The following is an 18,757-nucleotide window of genomic DNA, read 5'->3' on the forward strand; positions in this document are numbered from 1 at the left end:
ATTTGTGTTTTCTCTCTTTTTTTGTTAATAAGTCTGGCTAGAAGCTTATTGATTTTGTTGATCTTTTCAGTGAACTGGCTTTTGGTTTTATTAATTTTTCTCTTCTGATTTCCTATTTTCAATTTCAGTGGTTTCTGCTCTCTCAAGTCTTTATCATTTATTTTCTTCTGCTTACTTTGTATTTAATTGCTCTTTTTCTAGTTTCCTAAGGTGAAAGTTTAGTTTATGGATTTTATATTCTTCTTCTAATATACGCATTCAATACTATAAATTTCCCTCTTGTCACTGCTTCTGCCACATTCCACAAATTTTGATAAGCTGTATTTTCATTTTCTTTTAGTTTAAAATATTTTAAAATTTTCTTGAGATTTCTTCTTTGACCCATGTGTTATTTAGAAGCGTGCTGCTTAATCTCCCAGTATTCTGGCATTTTCCAGACATCTTTCTGTTATTGATTTCTGGTATTTTCCAGACATCTTTCTGTTATTGATTTCTGGTTTAATTCCATTGAGGTCTGAGAGCTATGATTTCTATTTTTTGAATGTATATAAGTGTGTTTTGTGGCTCAGAATGCAGTCTATCTTGAATGTTCTTACTAAAATAAAGAGGATTGGTTGAAAGTCTGTTTTAGAAGTTACCCAGATCATCTCCACAACTCTAGCCGGACAAGTGGCTGCCCTTCCCCCAACTGGAAAAAGACGGGGAAGTTTTCTCGAGGTTGGTAAGCTGGAGGGTTGCTATGGTTACAAGGCACGTTTTGGGACAGAGCTATGAAGTGAATATGTGCATACTGAATCCTTCAGCTCTCTTCTCCCACTCAGCTCTCGGAATACCGGCAACAAGGTTGTCATCCTCTGGGCAGGAGATTGGTGGTCTCCTCTGGGGCCTCTGAACAGCCCAGGAGGAAAAGACTGGAAGATACTGATATCAAGGTTCTCCAAGTAGAGGGCCCGGCCAGATTACCTTGCATGGCAGCTTCACGTGCACACGCAGAGCTTCCCATCAGCATTTCCACGGCAAGCCCTCGGATAGGAACCTCTGAAGAGTAATGTGAGCCTGACATGGACGACGTGGACAAAAATTAGCCCAAACGAGATTGTACAAGAAGAGCTTCAACAAACTGTCACTGATATTTTCAAGATAAGAGAAGATGTTGCAACCTTGAAACAAGAAGAGAATATATTTAAAAGGAACATTCAGAGAACAAGAGGGAGGTCTTTGAAAAATTAACAATGATAGCAAAAATTAAAGTCCGTGGAAAGTTTGGACAGTAAAGTCAAGGAACTCTCCCAGAAAAAAAGAGCCAAAAAATGAAGAAATGGAAAATAAAAGGGAAATGTAAGGAAATTAGAAGATATGTCCATGTCTATATCTGAACTGTGGCAGTTTCAGAAAAAGAAAAATATGTTAATGGAGTTGAGGAGATCTTCAATTCAGTAATTCAGGAAAATGACCTAGAGCTAAAGGATATGTTTTTAGATTGAAAGGAGCTGAAATGCCCAGAACAATGGGTAAAAATAGACCCATACAAATGTACATCATCAGATATTCCAGAATGTCTGGAACAAAGAGAGAATGCTACAAGCTTCGGAGAGATAAAACAGTTCATATACAAAGGATCAAGAATCAGAAGGGCTTTGAAGGTAACACCAGCTCTAGACATTAGAGGGTAATGGAACAAGGCCTTCAAATTTTGTGAAAATAATTGTTTTCAACCTTAAACTCTATCCCCAGACAAGCTATTAATCAAGAGTGAGGGTAGAATAAAGACATTTCAGACATTCAAGAATTCAGAATGTTTTCCTCCCATATCCTCTTTCTCAGGAAGCTGGAAGCAGACATGGGGTCCAAGAAACAGGTCTGACAAAGGGGAGGAAGAAGGGGCTCAGTGGGCGCTGCTGAACGGGTCCCAAGTGACAGCTGTGCCCCAGGTGTGGGGGGCAGGCTGCTCGCTCGGGACCAGCGGAGGGTCTAGGGTGGACTTTGCTGGGAAGAGGTCCTTCGCCTGCCTTAGAGGAGATTCGGTACTTGGAGAACAGTTTGGGATTGGGTTTGGGTTGACGATATAAAAAACTAAGCAAATGGAAAACATGAGCCAATTATTAATTCTAGGGAAAACTAAAGGTTGTATGGAAAAGTGAAAGTGATTATAGGAATAGTATGGTTCATTTGGGGATACCGTTTACATAGTCGTAGTAATATGTTAATTATTGACTTCACCAAACGTCCAAAAGTCTGGCAGCGTGTATTAGGAAGACAAGGGAATGGGAAGGGCATGCCTGGGTATCAGGGGAAGAGGGTTTAAAAGGAGCTAAATTCTCATCTTCCGTAACGGGAAGTAATTACATCATGCCGAGAGGAAAACTCAAGACACTGCTTTACAAGGATGCAATCTGGATACAAGTCCTTTGTCAGATATATGTATTGAGAATATTTTATCCCGTTTCCTTAATGGTGTCTTTTAAAGGGCAGGTGTTAATTTTGATGAAGCCAAATGTGTGATTTTTCTCTTATTGTTAGTGCTTTTGTTGTTCTATTTAAGAAATAGTTTCCTTCCTCAAGATCGTGAAGAAATTCTCCTGTGTTTTCTTCTAGAAGCTTTTCAGCTTTAGCGTTTATATTCGATCTGTGATCCATGTCAAAGTATTTTTGTGTTTAGTGATTTTGGCCAAAGTGAACATGTCTTGCTCTTCCATTGACTTCCTGTGCCGTTTTGCACGTAGCAGGCACTCGTATTTTTGTTGTATTTTATCTATATGTTTACCTATATGCTCCTTCTGAGCAGGACCTATGAGACAGTCATTTGTGTTCTCCCTGACCCGTCCCCATCACACATGGCTCCACACGGTAACAACCCTCCAAAAAAGGAGCCCAGAGGAGCCAGGGCACCAGCCACGGCTGTTTGTCCCTGTGCCGCAGAGCCAGGCAACGCTGTGTTCCTCAGATCCAGAAGGTGCATCTCGCAGGCACAGGTAGAGCCCGCCTGGGAAGGCCGCACACGCTGGGCACTGGGCATGGGCAGTGGCTGGCCCTGGGGTCCGTCTTCTGGCCTTTTCTTCCTGGGATTTCACATACCCAGATGCTGGTGTTCGGTTTCCGTGCTCTGAATTCTAAGCCAGCCTGTAAGCCAAGGCCACTTCTTTTCTCCCTGGGAACTCTTTGATCTTAAGCTTTATCTCCTAGTAGCATGGAGTCTCGTTTCAAAATAAACCCCACCTGGGAGTGCACACAAAGTCAATATTAGTAAATCGTTAGTGCTTAGACACAAACATTTTTTTACTTTCACCTACTCAAATACAAAGTAAAAAATCAACCACAATCATGGAATGCAGCCACCAGCTTCCTGCTGAGAAAAACCAAATATGCAGGGACTTCCCTGGTGGCGCAGTGGTTAAGAATCCACCTGCCAATGCAGGGGACATGGGTTTGAGCCCTGGTCCGGGAAGATCCCACATGCCACGGAGCAACTAAGCCCGTGCACCATAACTACTGAGCCTGCGCTCTAGAGCCCGCGAGCCACAACTACTGAGCCCACGTGCCACAACTACTGAAGCCCATGCGTCTAGAGCCCGTGCTTTGCAACAAGAGAAACCACCGCAATGAGAAGCCCGCGCACTGCAACAAAGGGTAGCCCCCGCTCGCTGCAGCTAGAGAAAGCCCACACGCAGCAACGAAGACCCAAGGCAGCCAAAAATAAATTTAAAAACCCCAAAAAACAAAAAACAACCAAATCTGCACTGGTTCCGTCACCATCGAACAAGGACAGGAGCAGGAGGGACACTGAGGGCAGAGCTGGGGCGAGGTCCTGCCCCATCCCCCAGGACACTCGCCAGCTCTGGGCTCGGGCACGGCTTCCAGCCCAGAGCATGTCCTTGTCCTCATTTTTCTGCGAGAAGGAATGACGTGAGGAGGCTGTGGAGGACCAGCCCTCCCCCACCCCCTTGGGGCCCTCGAGACCACTGCCCAGACGTGAGCCGCTGGTGCCCGCCTCCTGGAAGCCGCCCCAGTCTTAGTGAGTCATCTCCCTGATGAAGCACCTTCCATGATTTCCGTTGCCCGAAGACAAGGTGGTCCAGCGCTGGAGAACCTGGCCAGCCCAGCCCAGGCCCCTCGCCTGCGGGGGATGGAATCGTGGGAAGCTTTGGCTTTGGATGGACTTGACTTTCAGTTCCTGGTGGGTCTGAAGCTGTGTGACCTTGGATGCTTTTCCTAACCTGGAAGAGTTGCTAAACACCTCAGAGGCTCAGGGCCCTTAATTCCTGAACACAAAATGATAACGGTGCCAGTGGGAGAATTAAATGAAAAGCATCTGCAAAGTGATGCAGATACTCCAGATGCTCCTGCCCGGCCGGTTCCCCTCTCGGTTCCCCTCTCGCCTCCCGCCTGGCAGCCACCCGAAGCCACTCCCGCATGAATCCCTGTGCACCCAGCCCTCCTTTGCCTCTTTCCTTTACCTGAAACGGGGTTGCCTTCAGACCTTCACCCGAAATCTACCACGTGCCCCGAACACCAGGTCGCCTGCCGGCCTCACCGCGAAGGCCCGCCCGCCCAAGGCACCCGTGGTCCCGCCCCGCCAGGGCGCGGGCCTCTGTGTTGTCAGGGCTGCGGCTCCTCCGAGGCTCCCTGGAGGCAGCTGGGACCCAGCACCGCGGGGCACACAGGGAAGCACTTGAAGTGTCTGCTGGGTAAATGAGTGAAAATTAGTACCTGCTGATCCCCTCCCACCCTGGCGTCTGAGGGAGGGCTCCCGCCCTTGTTCAATATGACCGTAATCTCTCTGAGCCTCAGTCTTGTTCTCTGTAAAATGGAGCTAACACTAGTGTCTATTTCAGAGATTTTATTGGTAAAGGTTAAGGGATACACTGCAGGTAAGGGATGCACGGCTGATCTTTTAAAGCATTAGATTGCTGTCCTCAAACCGTGCTGCCCTGGGTCAGCCCCACAACCGCCCCCTCCTCAGCCTGCGCGTCTGTGAAAGGACAGCGCAGAACCGAGTCATTTCTAAAGCTATTCGGGCCTTCAAGAATTTCCCTAAAGTCAGTGTTTAACAAGCTCATATGATTCTGAAAGGGCGTTTATAGAATAAGCTCTCTTTTGTAGTAAGAAATTTGCAATTCAGGGGCGTGGGAGCACGGGATGGAGTCTAAAGCAGTTTTAGTGAATGAGTACAGCTGAGAAGTGATTCACTGAGAAGTGATTTTTATGGAATATTTTTTAAAAGTTTCTTAAATATCTACACAAAATAGAAACACTAGTTTTCAGCTATTAACCTAACTGCTGGTCCCTTTTTGTGTCAGGAAACTTCTCCAAATCTGCCTTCGCCGTGAACTGTCCATCACAAGAGCGTACTTTTTGTTGGTCACTCACAAAAAGAACAGTTTACACTGGATGATGTTTTTCAGCTTACAAATATTTTCATGCCTATGATCTCATTTAAAATTTATCACAGGGAGGGACTTCCCTGGTGGTCCAGTGGTTAAGACTTTGCCTTCCAATGCAGGGAGTGTGGGCTTGATCCCTGGTTGGGGAACTAAGATCCCGCAGGCCGCAGCCAAAAAGTAAAAAAAAAAAAGTAAATAAAGAGAAGACAATTTAATAAATAAATAAATAAACAAAGAAATAAAATTTGTCACAAACCTGAAAGATGGCAAATACTGGCAATTCACTGTTCAGCTGAGGAAGCCGAGGACAGGGAGACCTGCCTCGGAGAGCGAACACGTGTCACCTCTGTGCTCCCAGCCAAGGCTTCAGGCTTCGTGTCCTTCTCAAAGATTCTGTTCAAAAGAGACATGCATTCTTCAAAATAAACGGCCCTGTGGTGTTTAGTTTTATGTGTCAGCTCAACCGGCCACGGCCTGCGCAGATGAAACATTATCTGGCTGTGTGCGTGTGAGGGTGTTTCTGGATGAGACGAGCATTGAATCGACAGACTCATATTTTCTGTATATTTCTAAATTTTCTACAATGAAAGCGTGATCGTACATCCTAATTGTAAGAAGGTAGAAATGGGGGCTGGGCTGTAGGGTCTAAGTGCACTTTTCGCTCTAAAATTCCATACGGTTCACAGTTCACAGCACACGAGGGTTTTTCCCTCCACTGCTATAGCAGCATGTAGTACAGGTTTGCTAATAGCAGTGCTGTCTGGGATTTCGCTTCTAAATCTCGGGCAAGACTGCATCGTTATCCGTAGAACTTAAGTGCTGGATCATGTTCGTCTGCGAAGTTCGTCCACGCTGCCTGGGGACCAGACTGAGCTACGACAGTAACGCATGGAGAAGATAATAACGTTTTACTTGTAAAGGTGACATCACAAGTGGCAGGGCAGTTGGTGCAGCACTTACTCATCCCAGGGGCGTGTTCCTTCCTCCAAGCTGTGGTAATGCTTCTGACTGTTTCTTTAAGGCAAGGCGATGAGCCCAGCCTGCTCAGAAAGGCAGACCCAGGGGTGAACTCGGCGTCTGCGCCTGCGGCCATGTGCCTTCAGTCCCGACTTCCTGTCTTTGTTCCCACCTGGGGAGGTGGTGTGCAGAGGGAGAGGCGGTCTTAACAGCCCGCCCCGGGGCGGGGGTAGGAGGCCCCTGGCTGGCCAGGCCTGTCTCTGGGGCAGTCCGTTGCAAGGGAGGGCACTGCTTGCCTCGGGTCGCTGTGGGGGGCTGGCTGAGGCCCCGGCAGTCTCCTCTGGTGGCTCGTGCGAGGTCAAAGCGGGGCCTCCAGCCCTGATGGGTCCTGGCCTGAAGCCCCTCAGCTTCTTGACTCTGCCCCACGGTCAAGGCGGTGGTGCCCCTTCTGGACAAGTATCCTGGACCAGGTCCCAGGCCTTGGGAGATGACACACGGATTCCCGTTGGTCTTTCCCCTCCCCCATCTGTCCCACCTTGAGTCCCCTCCCTGCAAAAGCCCGTTTCTCTACTTTCACAGCAGACCTTTACACGCCCCCTTAAGGCCAGAACCCAAATCTTCAGCACTCCCCCACCCGCCCCCAAATGTGTTCCTCTCTCCTCCCGAGCCAGGACGGCTCCGTGTGGTGGGTGCATCTCTTCCATCAGCTCCTGGGTGGGTGCTTTGTGCTAGTCCCTCGGAGCCGCAGTCTGGTGTGGAGGGGCAGGTGCTTCGTGTGCCTGCCCACGGCGCCCCGCTGGGGACCACGGCGTCCCGCTGGGACTGCACGCAGCTCCCCTGCTCAGGCCACCCCGCAGGAGGAGCAACCACGGAGCGGTCTCAAGCTGTTCTTCCACAGAAAATCGAAATAAGGTTGATGGAAAATAAACAGTTTCTTTTTTAAAAATGCATGTCTTTGTACACAAGTCTTTTCTGCGTCTCTCATCATACCCTTTAGACATTTCCGAGTGGATTTTCTGGAAGGGGTGTGCCAACTTACACCCCGTGGGAGCGTTAGCTCCTAACACCGTTTGTGAAGGTTCTCTTAGTCTTTAAGTTAAAAACATTTATTTATGTTATTTATTTGGCTGTTCCGGGTCTTAGTTGCGGCATGCAGTATCTTTAGTTGCAACGTGCGGGATCTAGTTCCCTGACCAGGGATCAAACCCGGGCCCCCTGCATTGGGAGCGCGGAGTCTTACCCACTGGACCACCAGGGAAGTCCCTCATTTCTGTATTTTGAATAAGTATACGACGTGATGTTTCCTGTGGGCTTTTCCTTCATTCCAGGCTCGAAGGCTTGGCCGGAGGATGTTAAGATCTCCACGTTCCATTCAGGGATCCTGGGGACACCTGGGCTTCCTGAGGCGTGCAGGGCGGGGGCCCACTTGCCAGCAGTCAGCCCTCCAGACCCTCTCACTCCTGGCAGCAGAGACTTCTCCACTGGACGGACATTGGCTCAGCCAGAGCTGTTGCCCGTCGGGAACCCTGTGTCGCCCCAGTGGGAGGAGGAAAGCTGGGGAGAGGTGAAGGTTCAGGGCGGGCAGGGGAGCAGCTCCCAGCTGGCCTTGGGGCCAACCCCTCCTTTGGGTGGAGTGGAGGCCGTGGGTGACCCCAGGCAGCCAGCTCGAGAAGGTACGTGGGACATCGGGTCCCAGGGCAAGCAGCAGCCTGGACACGGGGCCTCACTCCTCCGGCCCCTCCAGTGGCCAGCCCGGGACCCGTGCAGCCCCTGCGCAGGGAGGGCCACCCGCAGGGCTCGGGTCCCTCAGCGTCAGCCCGAGGGAAGGGGGTTGCTGGCGGGAGCGGGGGACGTACTATGAGGAGTCAAGTTCCAGCTCCAGGCCCCTCACCTGTGTGAGCCATTTCTGTGTTACTACCTGAGGGTCCCCAACCTTTTGTACAGTTTTATGAGCTTCAGATCTCGATCGGCACCTGACGGGGGTCACAGAAGGAACCCTCGGTCTCCCACACACTTCTTTCTTTCTCCATCAGAGATGCCAGGAAGGAGGAAGAAGGGGGCTGATGCACACCTCGACTCCCACTTCAGGCACCAAAGCACTTATGCAGATGCATCAAAAGTCAAAGCATCTGCCCAAAATGTCTCTAAGTGACTGGCTACCCAGTGGGAAACGGTAGTTTGATTTTGGACAAAGTCCTTGGAGGTGAGGGTGGAGATAAATATGTGCTGTTCCAATGGATTGAGTCAAATAGGTTGGAAAGTTATAAAAGGGTGTGTCGCCGTGGTTCTCAAACTGTGTGCCGAGGTGCCTGTGTGCTGCCCACCCACAGGGGCAACGAGGGGGGGTTCACATTCTCAGGGAGACAGTGATGTTGGTTGGATAGACTCTACCTACAAGCCAAGGTGGCTCACAGTTTCCACAGCACCTACACTACATTCCTCGCAATGACATACATCTTTGCAAAGCTGGGGTTTTATGGGTGCCTTGATAAAAAGCAAGCTCCTGGTGAAAGTCACTGTGGAATGGGAGACAAAGGTGGCGGCAGCGTCGGATCTTGTGCCAGGATTTGAGGAGTTGTGCAGTGCCCGACAGGCACACACGTCTCACTCGCAGTTGTGGTTACTTAAGAATGAAATTAAAATAGCATTTTTCTTTCAGTTTACTGTATTTTTTCCCCCAGATGGCTACTAGGTTTTTAGGACACAGACACTTCTTAAATTGTTTGGAACGAACTACCTAATAAACGAACTCCTAGGTAGTCCTTTTGTCGTAGAAGTCCTGCGAGAGATGCTAAGAACCCACGAAGTGAGAAAGTTTGGGAACCTGCCGTGTGCATCCCACCCACGGAGGCAACCGCAGATGCTGGGTTTTGGTCCGTCCTAGAGATATTTAATGCACGTGATAACAGCTAACATTTATTTAACTTTTACTTTGTGTCAAGCGCTGTTCTAACCTTTGTGTTTCTTAACGAACTTAATCCTAGAGATGAGGCCACAAAAGCGCCCGAATCCACATCCCCCCCTACCCCGCCCCCAGAAAGGGCTTCAGGGCCTGAGCTGACACAGACCTGCTCTGCATTACCTCTGTGCAAAGTCGGGGCATTACCTTTAAATACGTGTCAATTTGATAGGAAAAAATAGCAGTTGTTAGAATATTAGTTTCGTTAAATGCTTTTTTGTATCTTTTTGGGTCCTTTATATTTATTCTTTCCATGAGTGTCCTTTGTGAACATCTTTAAGCTTTTAAAACGTCACCACTTTCTAGGTGTCTCTACAACATTAATGTGTTAATTGTTTTGACACACCCAATCAGGGGAAAGGTTGTCGTGCTAACCGGAACCTTCTCCTCCTCTAAACTTCACTAGGTCAGATCCATTTTTTAAAATGAGAAGTTTACCTGCTAGAATCAGAAAACTAATCCTGAGCTTTTCCCTCATAGCTTCTAGGTTAAAATGGGTATTTGAGAAAAAATAAAAAGAGAAGACTCTCCCTACCTCATAAAAGAAACCTTAAAACGTTTGTCTCTGACAATCCATTACTGTGAGCACTGCAGAAGTCACTTCTGCTGCTTGATTTTCTGGTAACAGGGGATTGTTTTTTTCCAAGTCTGAGGAGGAAATCGATGCTGTGTGACATTTTCTTTCTTTTTTTTTTTTTTTAATATTTATTTATTTATGGCTGTGTTGGGTCTTCGTTTCTGTGCGAGGGCTTTCTCTAGTTGTGGCAAGCGGGGGCCACTCTTCATCGCGGTGCGCGGGCCTCTCACTGTCGCGGCCCCTCCCGTCGCGGGGCACAGGCTCTAGACGCGCAGGCTCAGTAGTTGTGGCTCACGGGCCCAGTTGCTCCGCGGCATGTGGGATCTTCCAGACCAGGGCTCGAACCCGTGTCCCCTGCATTGGCAGGTGGATTCTCAACCACTGCGCCACCAGGGAAGCCCAGTGTGACATTTTCTTATCCAGGTTTTCTGATGTTCACAATTGACCTTTGCTGACCGTCCTTCACCTCTCCACGTGGGACCTTGTTCCGCATCCTGGTTGGTCTGGAAGGGCTTTGGTCTCGCACTGCTGAGGCCCCCATTTACTGGCTGGCAGCCCCTGAGTTCATGTGAGGAGTGGAGTTCTGAAGAGTCATGTAGGTTTCCTTTTATTATATTACTAGTTAGTCCAGACAGCTAACCTGCAGCACAGGTGTTACCAAAACAGACTTGGGTCTGCTTGCCCCAGCACGGTAAAGCCAATCCACTGCCCCCAGGTTGTGGTGAGGAAAGGGCAGTGTTTATTGTGTTTAATTGCAGGCACCAAGCAAGGAGAACAGGAAGCTCAACGCTCAAAAGACCCAAACTCCCCGATGGCTTTCAGAGAAGGCCTTTTAAAGACAGGGGGAGGGAGGGGGCTTGTGGAGGGCGTGATCAGCTTGTGGACATTCTTCTGATTGGTTGGTGGTGAGGTAATTGGGAGTCAACATCATCAGTCTTCTGGTTCCAATTGGTCTGGGGTCTCCGTGCTTGTGGGCAGCATGCAGTTAACTTCTCCCACCCAGAGGGGGTTTCAGTATCTGTGAAAGAGCTCAAAGAACATGGCTCAGAATATGATCTACAGCCCTGGAGGAGGAACTAAAGGTCCTTGACTTTGTTTAATGGCTAAACTATTATCGTTTTGTCTTGCTTGACTGTTTTCCTTTCTTTCTGCATTTTCTCATTTCTCTGATTAATTTATTCTTTGGAACTCGGGGAAGACCTATGAGGCAAAGGTTTCTCTACAGACAAGAGGCAGGTGGAGGGCATAGCGGGGATGGGTGTGTGTGTGTGTGTGTGTGGTGTGTGTGTGTGTGTGTGTGTGTGTGTCCTGGGAAGGCCCCACAGGGTCCCAAACAGTCACACATCAGCTATGATCTGGACTTCTAGAAAAGGTTGTTCCCATAGAGTGTGCTTTTTCTTGGATCACTTCACTTTTTTTACCCAAAGAGTGATTGTTGTATAAAAATATAAAGGATTCCTTTTTCCAAATAAACCTGTCTTTTCCAATTAATCTGGGGTCCTTAGGAACTAGTAAAATAATGTAGGTGAAATACACTAGGTATATAGATATTAACAGAGGAACAATATAGAAACTAAGATAATGCACTTTATAAGTGGATCTATGAGTATTTTTTAAATTATTATTTACTTTAATTAAGGAGAAATAACTAGAATCCACCTTGGCGATTTCAAGAAGGCTTTAGTACTTGGAATGAAAAATAATTTAAAGTTAGGGAAAGAAAATAAAATTGTTGCCCTAAATACAGCTGCAGGCTTTCTTCCTAATTAAATTAGTTGTTTTTCCCCCAGAATTGTGACCTTAAAGAGCTGATGAACTGGAGATGAAGGCTTCAGTTCAAGGCAGAGGGGGCCCCAGGGCATCATCTGGGCAGCTTGGGGATTTTCTGTTGAAGTGGCTAGTTGTTTGGATAAGTGGGGATTCATACCTAGAGGCTTTAGAACTCCATAGGTGGGGTTTGGCTACTCTGCCCTGATCTTCCACAAATAACTTCCAGAGATCATCTGAATTTTGTTGAGCAGATTTTTTTTTCTTGTTTCTCTTCTGGTCCATGTAATTTGTACTAAATAGATATAAATAAATGTTGCAAGTCATTTCTTCGCAATAAGAGGTTGTATGATCACAGCTGAAACAAAAACAGAGATACTATTGAATATAATAGTAAGAACATATATAGAAATGCTCTTGTGCAAATGTGTTTGGTGGTTTGATTTCCTTTACTCTGGAGTATACATACAGAATGGACTCGCCTGTGCCTACTCCAGTAATCATTTATCCTGAATTCTATACAGAGTTTTAGTCCAGAAGGTACCATAGAGTCTCTGAGTTCCAAGTTCAACCAACAGACAGCAGAGGGAGCTGGATGCTTTTGCAGCTGAGATTTGCGCTCACTTTGAGGGCTCACAAGATGTCTTGGCGTGCCCTTTCCACGGAGAGGAAAGTACGGATTCTTATTAAACCACCCGCAAATTGCAGTGTTTTCTTTTCACATTAAAAAAAAATTGAAGTATAGTTGATTACAGTGTTGTGCTAATTTCTGCTGTACAACAAAGTGACTCAGTTATACATATATATACATTTTTTTTAATATTCTTTTCCATTATGGTTTATCTCAGGAGATTGGATATAGTTCCCTGTGCTATATAGTAGGACCTTGTGGTTTATCCATGCAATGTTTTCTTTATTTCTTTTTATATCTATATATGCTAGGAAGGCGCTGTTGAACCTACACAATCACTTAGAAGTGATAAATACTGTGCAGATTTCTATGTTAAGGCAAATCTGCATTATGTGTCCTTCCCCTTCCCTCCTCCCCACAATTTAAAAACTAGTCAATTGTCAAGGGACCCTGGAATGGCATGGCTTACTCTGTTCTTGAATCATTGTGGGCACCTACTATTCGTTCATTACACATTGAGTCAACAGAAATATATCAGGCAGCACTGTGTTCATTGTGTATATTGAGCGCCACCTGGCACATGTTGAACCCTTCAAATGGAAGCTTGAATGCTTTAAAAGCCATGGGAGTCTCTACATAAATTTGTCACAAGTTTTTTGTAGGACGAACAGTATGAAGCAGATGGGATTAGCTGATTCAATGAATATGTTCTCTAGTCATTGCTTCTCTCAGACTTGGAGAGAAGATTATTTTAAGGCTACGGAAAGAACAGAGTTTTACCTGAAACACGACTCTTCCTTTTACGTAAACAGGGCAGGGACACAGTCGGGCAAGCCGGTGGGGGCCGTCTTTGAGAAGGGGTGGGCTTGCGCTTTGTTGGAGGGTACACAGGACTGCAGTCATCACAGGAGGCAGGGATGCAGCTCCAGCTGAGGGTGGCAGTCGTGGGGACCGTGGGACCAGACTGGCCGAGGTTGTTAGAAAAGCAAGCAAGCCAGCACTTGCCAAATGCCGTGTTCCTTCCTACCAGACAAATCTGAGGACGCTCTTCCAGCTGGCTGCATTCACCAGTGCAGCGGTTCTCAAAGTTTTGTTTTGGATCCTTCACGGTCTTTTTTTCATATATAAATTTATTTATTTTATTTATTTATTTTTGGTTGTGTTGGGTCTTCATTGCTGCATGTGGGCTTTCTCTGGTTGTGGCGAGCGGGGGCTACTCTTGGTTGTGGTGCGCGGGCTTCTCATTGCAGTGGCTTCTCTTGTTGCGGAGCACGGGCTCTAGGCGTGCAGGCTTCAGTAGTTGTGGCACACGGGCTCAGTAGTTGTGGCTCATGGGCTTAGTTGCTCCGCGGCATGTGGGATCTTCCCGGACCAGGGCTCGAACCCGTGTCCCCTGCATTGGCAGGCAGATTCTCAACCACTGCGTCACCAGGGAAGCCCTCCTTCACACTCCTAACAAGTACTGACGGCCCCACTGAGCAGGCTGCTGGCTGAGCTGTCAGGTCAGGAGAGGAGTTAACCGCTCTCCTTCTGGGCCTCTGTGAGGCAGGCCGCTCGCCTCCCGTGGCTGCCGGATTTACCTGTTTTGCTGGCATCAGGTCCACGCTGATGACACAGGGCTTTGTCCAGCAGGTAGAGGGATGGATCCAGAAGACCCTGCAGGGAGAGCCCATCCTCCCAGGAAGAACTGAGGAGGAGAAAAATGAGACCGGAGGCTTTAAAAGGACCAGAATATTTTGGAATGTTTGGCAAAATATTGAAAGTTGCCATCAATAATGACATGTAATACTCAGGTCAGAGGGTCCAAGTGCCAGTGTTAATGGCACCTGTGTCTGGTTGGAGGATGCTCTCAGGGCTCAAAGTGAGAAGACAGCTGGGTGGAGATGGCAGGACACCTGTGCCCCCAGGCCCAGAGCTCCTACGGGTCAGAGGACAAGGCCAAACACATCAAGAACATGAACAGGGGCTTCCCTGGTGGCGCAGTGGTTGGGGGTCTGCCTGCTAGTGCAGGGGACGCGGGTTCGAGCCCTGGTCTGGGAGGATCCCACATGCCGCGGAGCGGCTGGGCCCGTGAGCCACAATTGCTGAGCCTGCGCGTCTGGAGCCTGTGCCCCGCGACGGGAGGGGCCGCGATAGAGAGAGGCCCGCGCACCGCGATGAAGAGCGGTCCCCGCACCGCGATGAAGAGTGGCCCCCGCTTGCCGCAACTGGAGAAAGCCCTCGCGCGAACCGAAGACCCAACACAGCCAAAAATAAAAAAATAAATAAATAAATAAATAAAATAAGAAAATCCTTTAAAAAAAAAAAAAAAAAAAAAAAAAAAAAGAACATGAACAGAAGCTGCTTCAAGACATTTATAAATTAAATCCCCACTTTCTCAAGTTACCCATTGGCTTAAAATGTGAAGAACAAAGCAGAGCTCTGCTGACAAACCCCCAGATCCTCTCTTGGGGGCGTAGTGATTATTCCCAGGGACATCCAGCAGGAATAGCCTCCACCAGCCCTTGTTCTGTCAAAACCCAGCCCAGGCGTCACTGTCAGTTCCTGGGCCGCAGGGCTCGAGCCCCTGTGGCAGGGGCAGGGACAGAGTCGCAGTTGCTGTTCAGACAAACCAACCCCGTCCCTGGGGGGCCTCCTGCTGGCCCAGTTCCCGGGGACTCACAGCAGAAGCCGGGCCCTGTTGTCCTTGGATGCCAGCCCTCTGGAGTCATTTAAGAGCCCCATCAGGCCTGCTTGAGGGGAACCTGGCCCCAGGCCGAGCCTCCCCTCCGATCCCCGTGCTGCCTCCACCCTCAGCTCTGCCGGGGCCCCGGGCTCTGACCCTGGTGTCCAGCGGCACCCCTGCTGCCACCTCTCCGTGACACCTTCTCAGTCTTGCCCCGAGGCGCCCGCAGTTTCCATCTTCCGGGCCCGGAAGGCCCTGCTCTTGGGTGGCCTTTCCATGCGATGACATCATGCACTCCTGAACGGTACAGCAGCCTTTCAGATGGCCACTCCTTGGACGGAGCCTCTGGCCACGGCATCAGGAGGACTCCCATCATCAGGAGGCCCGGTTAAAGCCTTTGGGAATCTGTGAGCAGCTCATGCCTGTAGGTTGTTGGGTTGCAGGGACAATTCCAGAGGTTCGTCTGGAAAAACAGAGGTCTTTATCACCATCTCAAAACATTTTAATGGGATGGATGTCTTATAATGTTGAGCTTTATAAGGAAGGTGGCATATTGTACTTGGTTATTGATTAGAAGCATTTTACTTAATAGGAGAGTTGCTAAGTTTTTACATATCATATAAATTTAAAAAAGGAAGAAAAAGAAAAATAGACTCTGTAATTATGGTGCCACCCTGCTGAATAGGGTTCAACAGCATGAGAAAGTCTTGATTTCATGTTGTAAAATTAAAGTGGTTCAGAAATGAATTCCAAGATGGTAGGTTGTGAGAGCAGGAGGAGTGAAACCACTGACTACTTTTTGCAATTACTCTGATATACACACATCAAAACTGTGCTATATTAATCAAGTATTTAGTATTTAAGAACTCCAAATAGTAACATTTCACAGACATCTCATATGTGCAGAAATACACTTTCTGTACAAGGGAACTATTTTAAAGACATATTTCCCTTTTGGTCTCATGTTTCTGTTTCTGGGGAAATATATTACGTTTCTATAAATTTGATACCATAATACTTTCGGTTCTATACTGCTACCTTGAAAGGTTTCAGAACTTTGGGTTATAAGATCCCTTAACACTTTCTAGGTCAGGTGTCTTCTATATCAAAAGGAGTTATTAAGTGTTCCCATCTAATTTGGGCTTTAGAGATGCCTTCTAAAAGAGAGATTTTGTTCTTCTATGGAGTCTCTCAAGTAAAATAGAATAATCTCTCACTCTGTTGCATAATTCATCTATATTCGTGTAAGGGCCTCACTGTAGTTTTGATTTGCGTGAAATTATTTTCTTAATTTCCTTTTCTGATGGTTCGTTGTTGGTATATAAAAATGCAACTGATTTTTTTAAAATTGATTTTGTATCTTGCAACTTTGCTGAATTCATTTATTAGTTCTAACAGATTTTTGTGGAATCTTTAGGATTTTCTATATATACGAGCACATCATCTGTGCACAGAGATAATTTTACTTCTTCCTTTCCCATTTGGTTGCCTTTTATTTCTCTATCATGCCTAATTGCTCTGGCTAGCACATCCATTAGTATGTTGAATAGAAGTGGTAAGAGGGAGCATATAGTTCGATCCTGTTTTTTATCCATTTAGCCAATCTGTGTCTATTTTTAAACTTCTTTAAAAAATAAATTTATTTATTTTATCTATTTATTTTTGGCTGCGTCGGGTCTTCATTGCTGCGCGTGGGCTTTCTCTGGTTGCGGCGAGCGGGGGCTACTCTTCGTTGTGGTGCACGAGCTTCTCATTGCAGTGGCCTCTCCTGTTGTGGAGGGTGGGCTCTAGCCGCGCAGGCCTCAGCAGTGTGGCACGCGGGCTCAGTAGTTGTGGCTCGTGGGCTCTAGAGCGCAGGCTCAGTAGTTGTGGCACACGGGCTTAGTTGCTCCGTGGCATGTGGGATCTTCCTGGACCAGGGCTTGAACCCATGTCCCCTGCACTGGCAGGCAGATTCTTAACCACTGCGCCACCAGGGAAGCCCCCAGTCTATGTCTTTTGATTGGGAAGTTTAATCAATTTAAAGTAATTACTGATAGGATGATAGCCATATGAAAATTCTTTTGACCCAAGACCCTCTGATAGGATCTTAGGGACCTACTAGGTATTCTGGGACTTAACAAGTATCCCCAGGCCACTTTGAGAACTGCTGCTCTAAGGTATTTCATCAGTATGTTTATGTTGACAAGATGTTTATGACTTGACAAAAACAAACAAACCCAAACCAAACCCATGTTTCCAAGGAAAAATATATAATATACTCAACTAATCACTTTTGGTTAAGAGTAAGTATGAATAATTTTGCAGCCCATGACATCATAGGTGTTAAAGGCATACCCTAAAAGTATAGGGGATGTAATATTTGTGAAATGATTTTGATTCCAGGAACATTTCAAGCAGATTCTTAGGCCATAAATACTTCTCTTTTGTGTCTAGTGAGAAATTATTGGAATTTGCACAACTTTCTTCCCTTCTGTTTCAGGATACGAAGAGCCTGTGGCTAGGCTGGACTACTGCTCCTGAACTCGTCCTGCACCCCCAGGAGAGCGCTACTGTTGCACAGTAAACCAAGAAATAACAAGAGTCAGGCATTGGAGGGGAGGTTAAACTAGTGGGTACATTCTAGAATCTTCCAACAGTGAAATTCTACAAGCCTGCCCTAAAATTCATGGCTCCATTATGGGAGATGTAACTTCAAAATGCTAATTTGAAAGGATGCCTACTCATCCTCACATTTAATACTTTTCCTTCTTCCTCTTTCTTAAAGAGTGTCTAGATGTAAAGTTCTTATGTAATTGCACAAAACAAATGCTTTGGAACACAGGGCCCAATCTGAAGCATTATAAGCCTCAAACATTTAATGTCACAAAATATTCATTTGTCTACACTTTTGCAGATATATCATGGAACTGCTGTAATTACTATTCGTAGTGGGTAGAGACATTTTGTAATCTTTTTGTAGGTCGCTTTATAAAGATCTTCCTTGACTTAGGATGGGATTATGTCCCAATAAGCCCATCGTAAATTGAAAACATCCTAAGGTGAAAATGCTTTTAATACATCGAACCTACCAAACATCACAGCTTAGCCTCCCCTGCCTTAAACATGGTTAGAACACTTAATATTAGTCTACAGTTGGGCAAAATCATCTAACACAGAGCCTGTTTTAGAATAAAGTGTTGACTGTCTCATGTAGTTTGTTGGACACCGTGCTGAAGTAAAAACCAGAATGGTTTTTTGATAAGGGTACCAGTGGTTCACCCTCGTGATTGTGCGGCTGACGGCGCTGCGCGCCACGAGGGTATCGGACAACGCATCGGGACCGCACACCGCAGCCCCGGAAGAGATCAAAAACCGAAGCACGGCTTCCAATGAATATGTAACGCTTTCACACCATCGAGAAGTCGAGAAATCGTTAAGTCCAGACGTCTGTACTTAGTGAAGTATTTATTGAATGCCTACTACATGTTAACCACCTAGTTTCACACAATTCTTAAAGTAAAAAAGGCCATTCACTGCACTCTTTGCCCTTTTGTAACGAAATAAAAGGTACTTCGTTTCTCAAGCAATAAAAGTCTTGTTAATTCACTTCCTCAACTTCAAGTTGTAGAGATGCCCAATATAAGAAACCCGTTTTCAATGGAGCTAATAATGCAATTCTGTTGCAGGGACATAAAAAAGGGAAAACCCCTAAGTATGGCTTATTTACCACTGGAAGAAGAGATAAAGGAAGACGTCAACAGAGAAAACTTAACGAACACTTAAATGAACGTGACTTTCTGTGCAGCCCCAAGAAGCAGAACAGCACCAAGAGCTAGAA

At 46.8% G+C, this 18,757-nt stretch overlaps 1 protein-coding gene across 1 annotated transcript in view; it reads left to right on the top strand.

Annotated features, from left to right (window-relative positions):
- LATS2 (large tumor suppressor kinase 2) overlaps nucleotides 1-18,752 on the top strand; it is a 70,131-nt gene extending 51,379 nt beyond the window's left edge. The window contains exon 8 of the mRNA XM_057532663.1: nucleotides 17,420-18,752. Coding sequence (XP_057388646.1) covers nucleotides 17,420-17,503 — 84 coding nt within the window. The 3' untranslated portion in view covers nucleotides 17,504-18,752. The remainder of the gene's footprint in view (nucleotides 1-17,419) is intronic.
- The last annotated feature ends 5 nt before the right edge of the window (nucleotides 18,753-18,757 follow it).

Source organism: Balaenoptera acutorostrata, chromosome 18 (assembly GCF_949987535.1).
Source record: "Balaenoptera acutorostrata chromosome 18, mBalAcu1.1, whole genome shotgun sequence".
Classification (NCBI taxonomy): Eukaryota; Metazoa; Chordata; class Mammalia; order Artiodactyla; family Balaenopteridae; genus Balaenoptera; species Balaenoptera acutorostrata.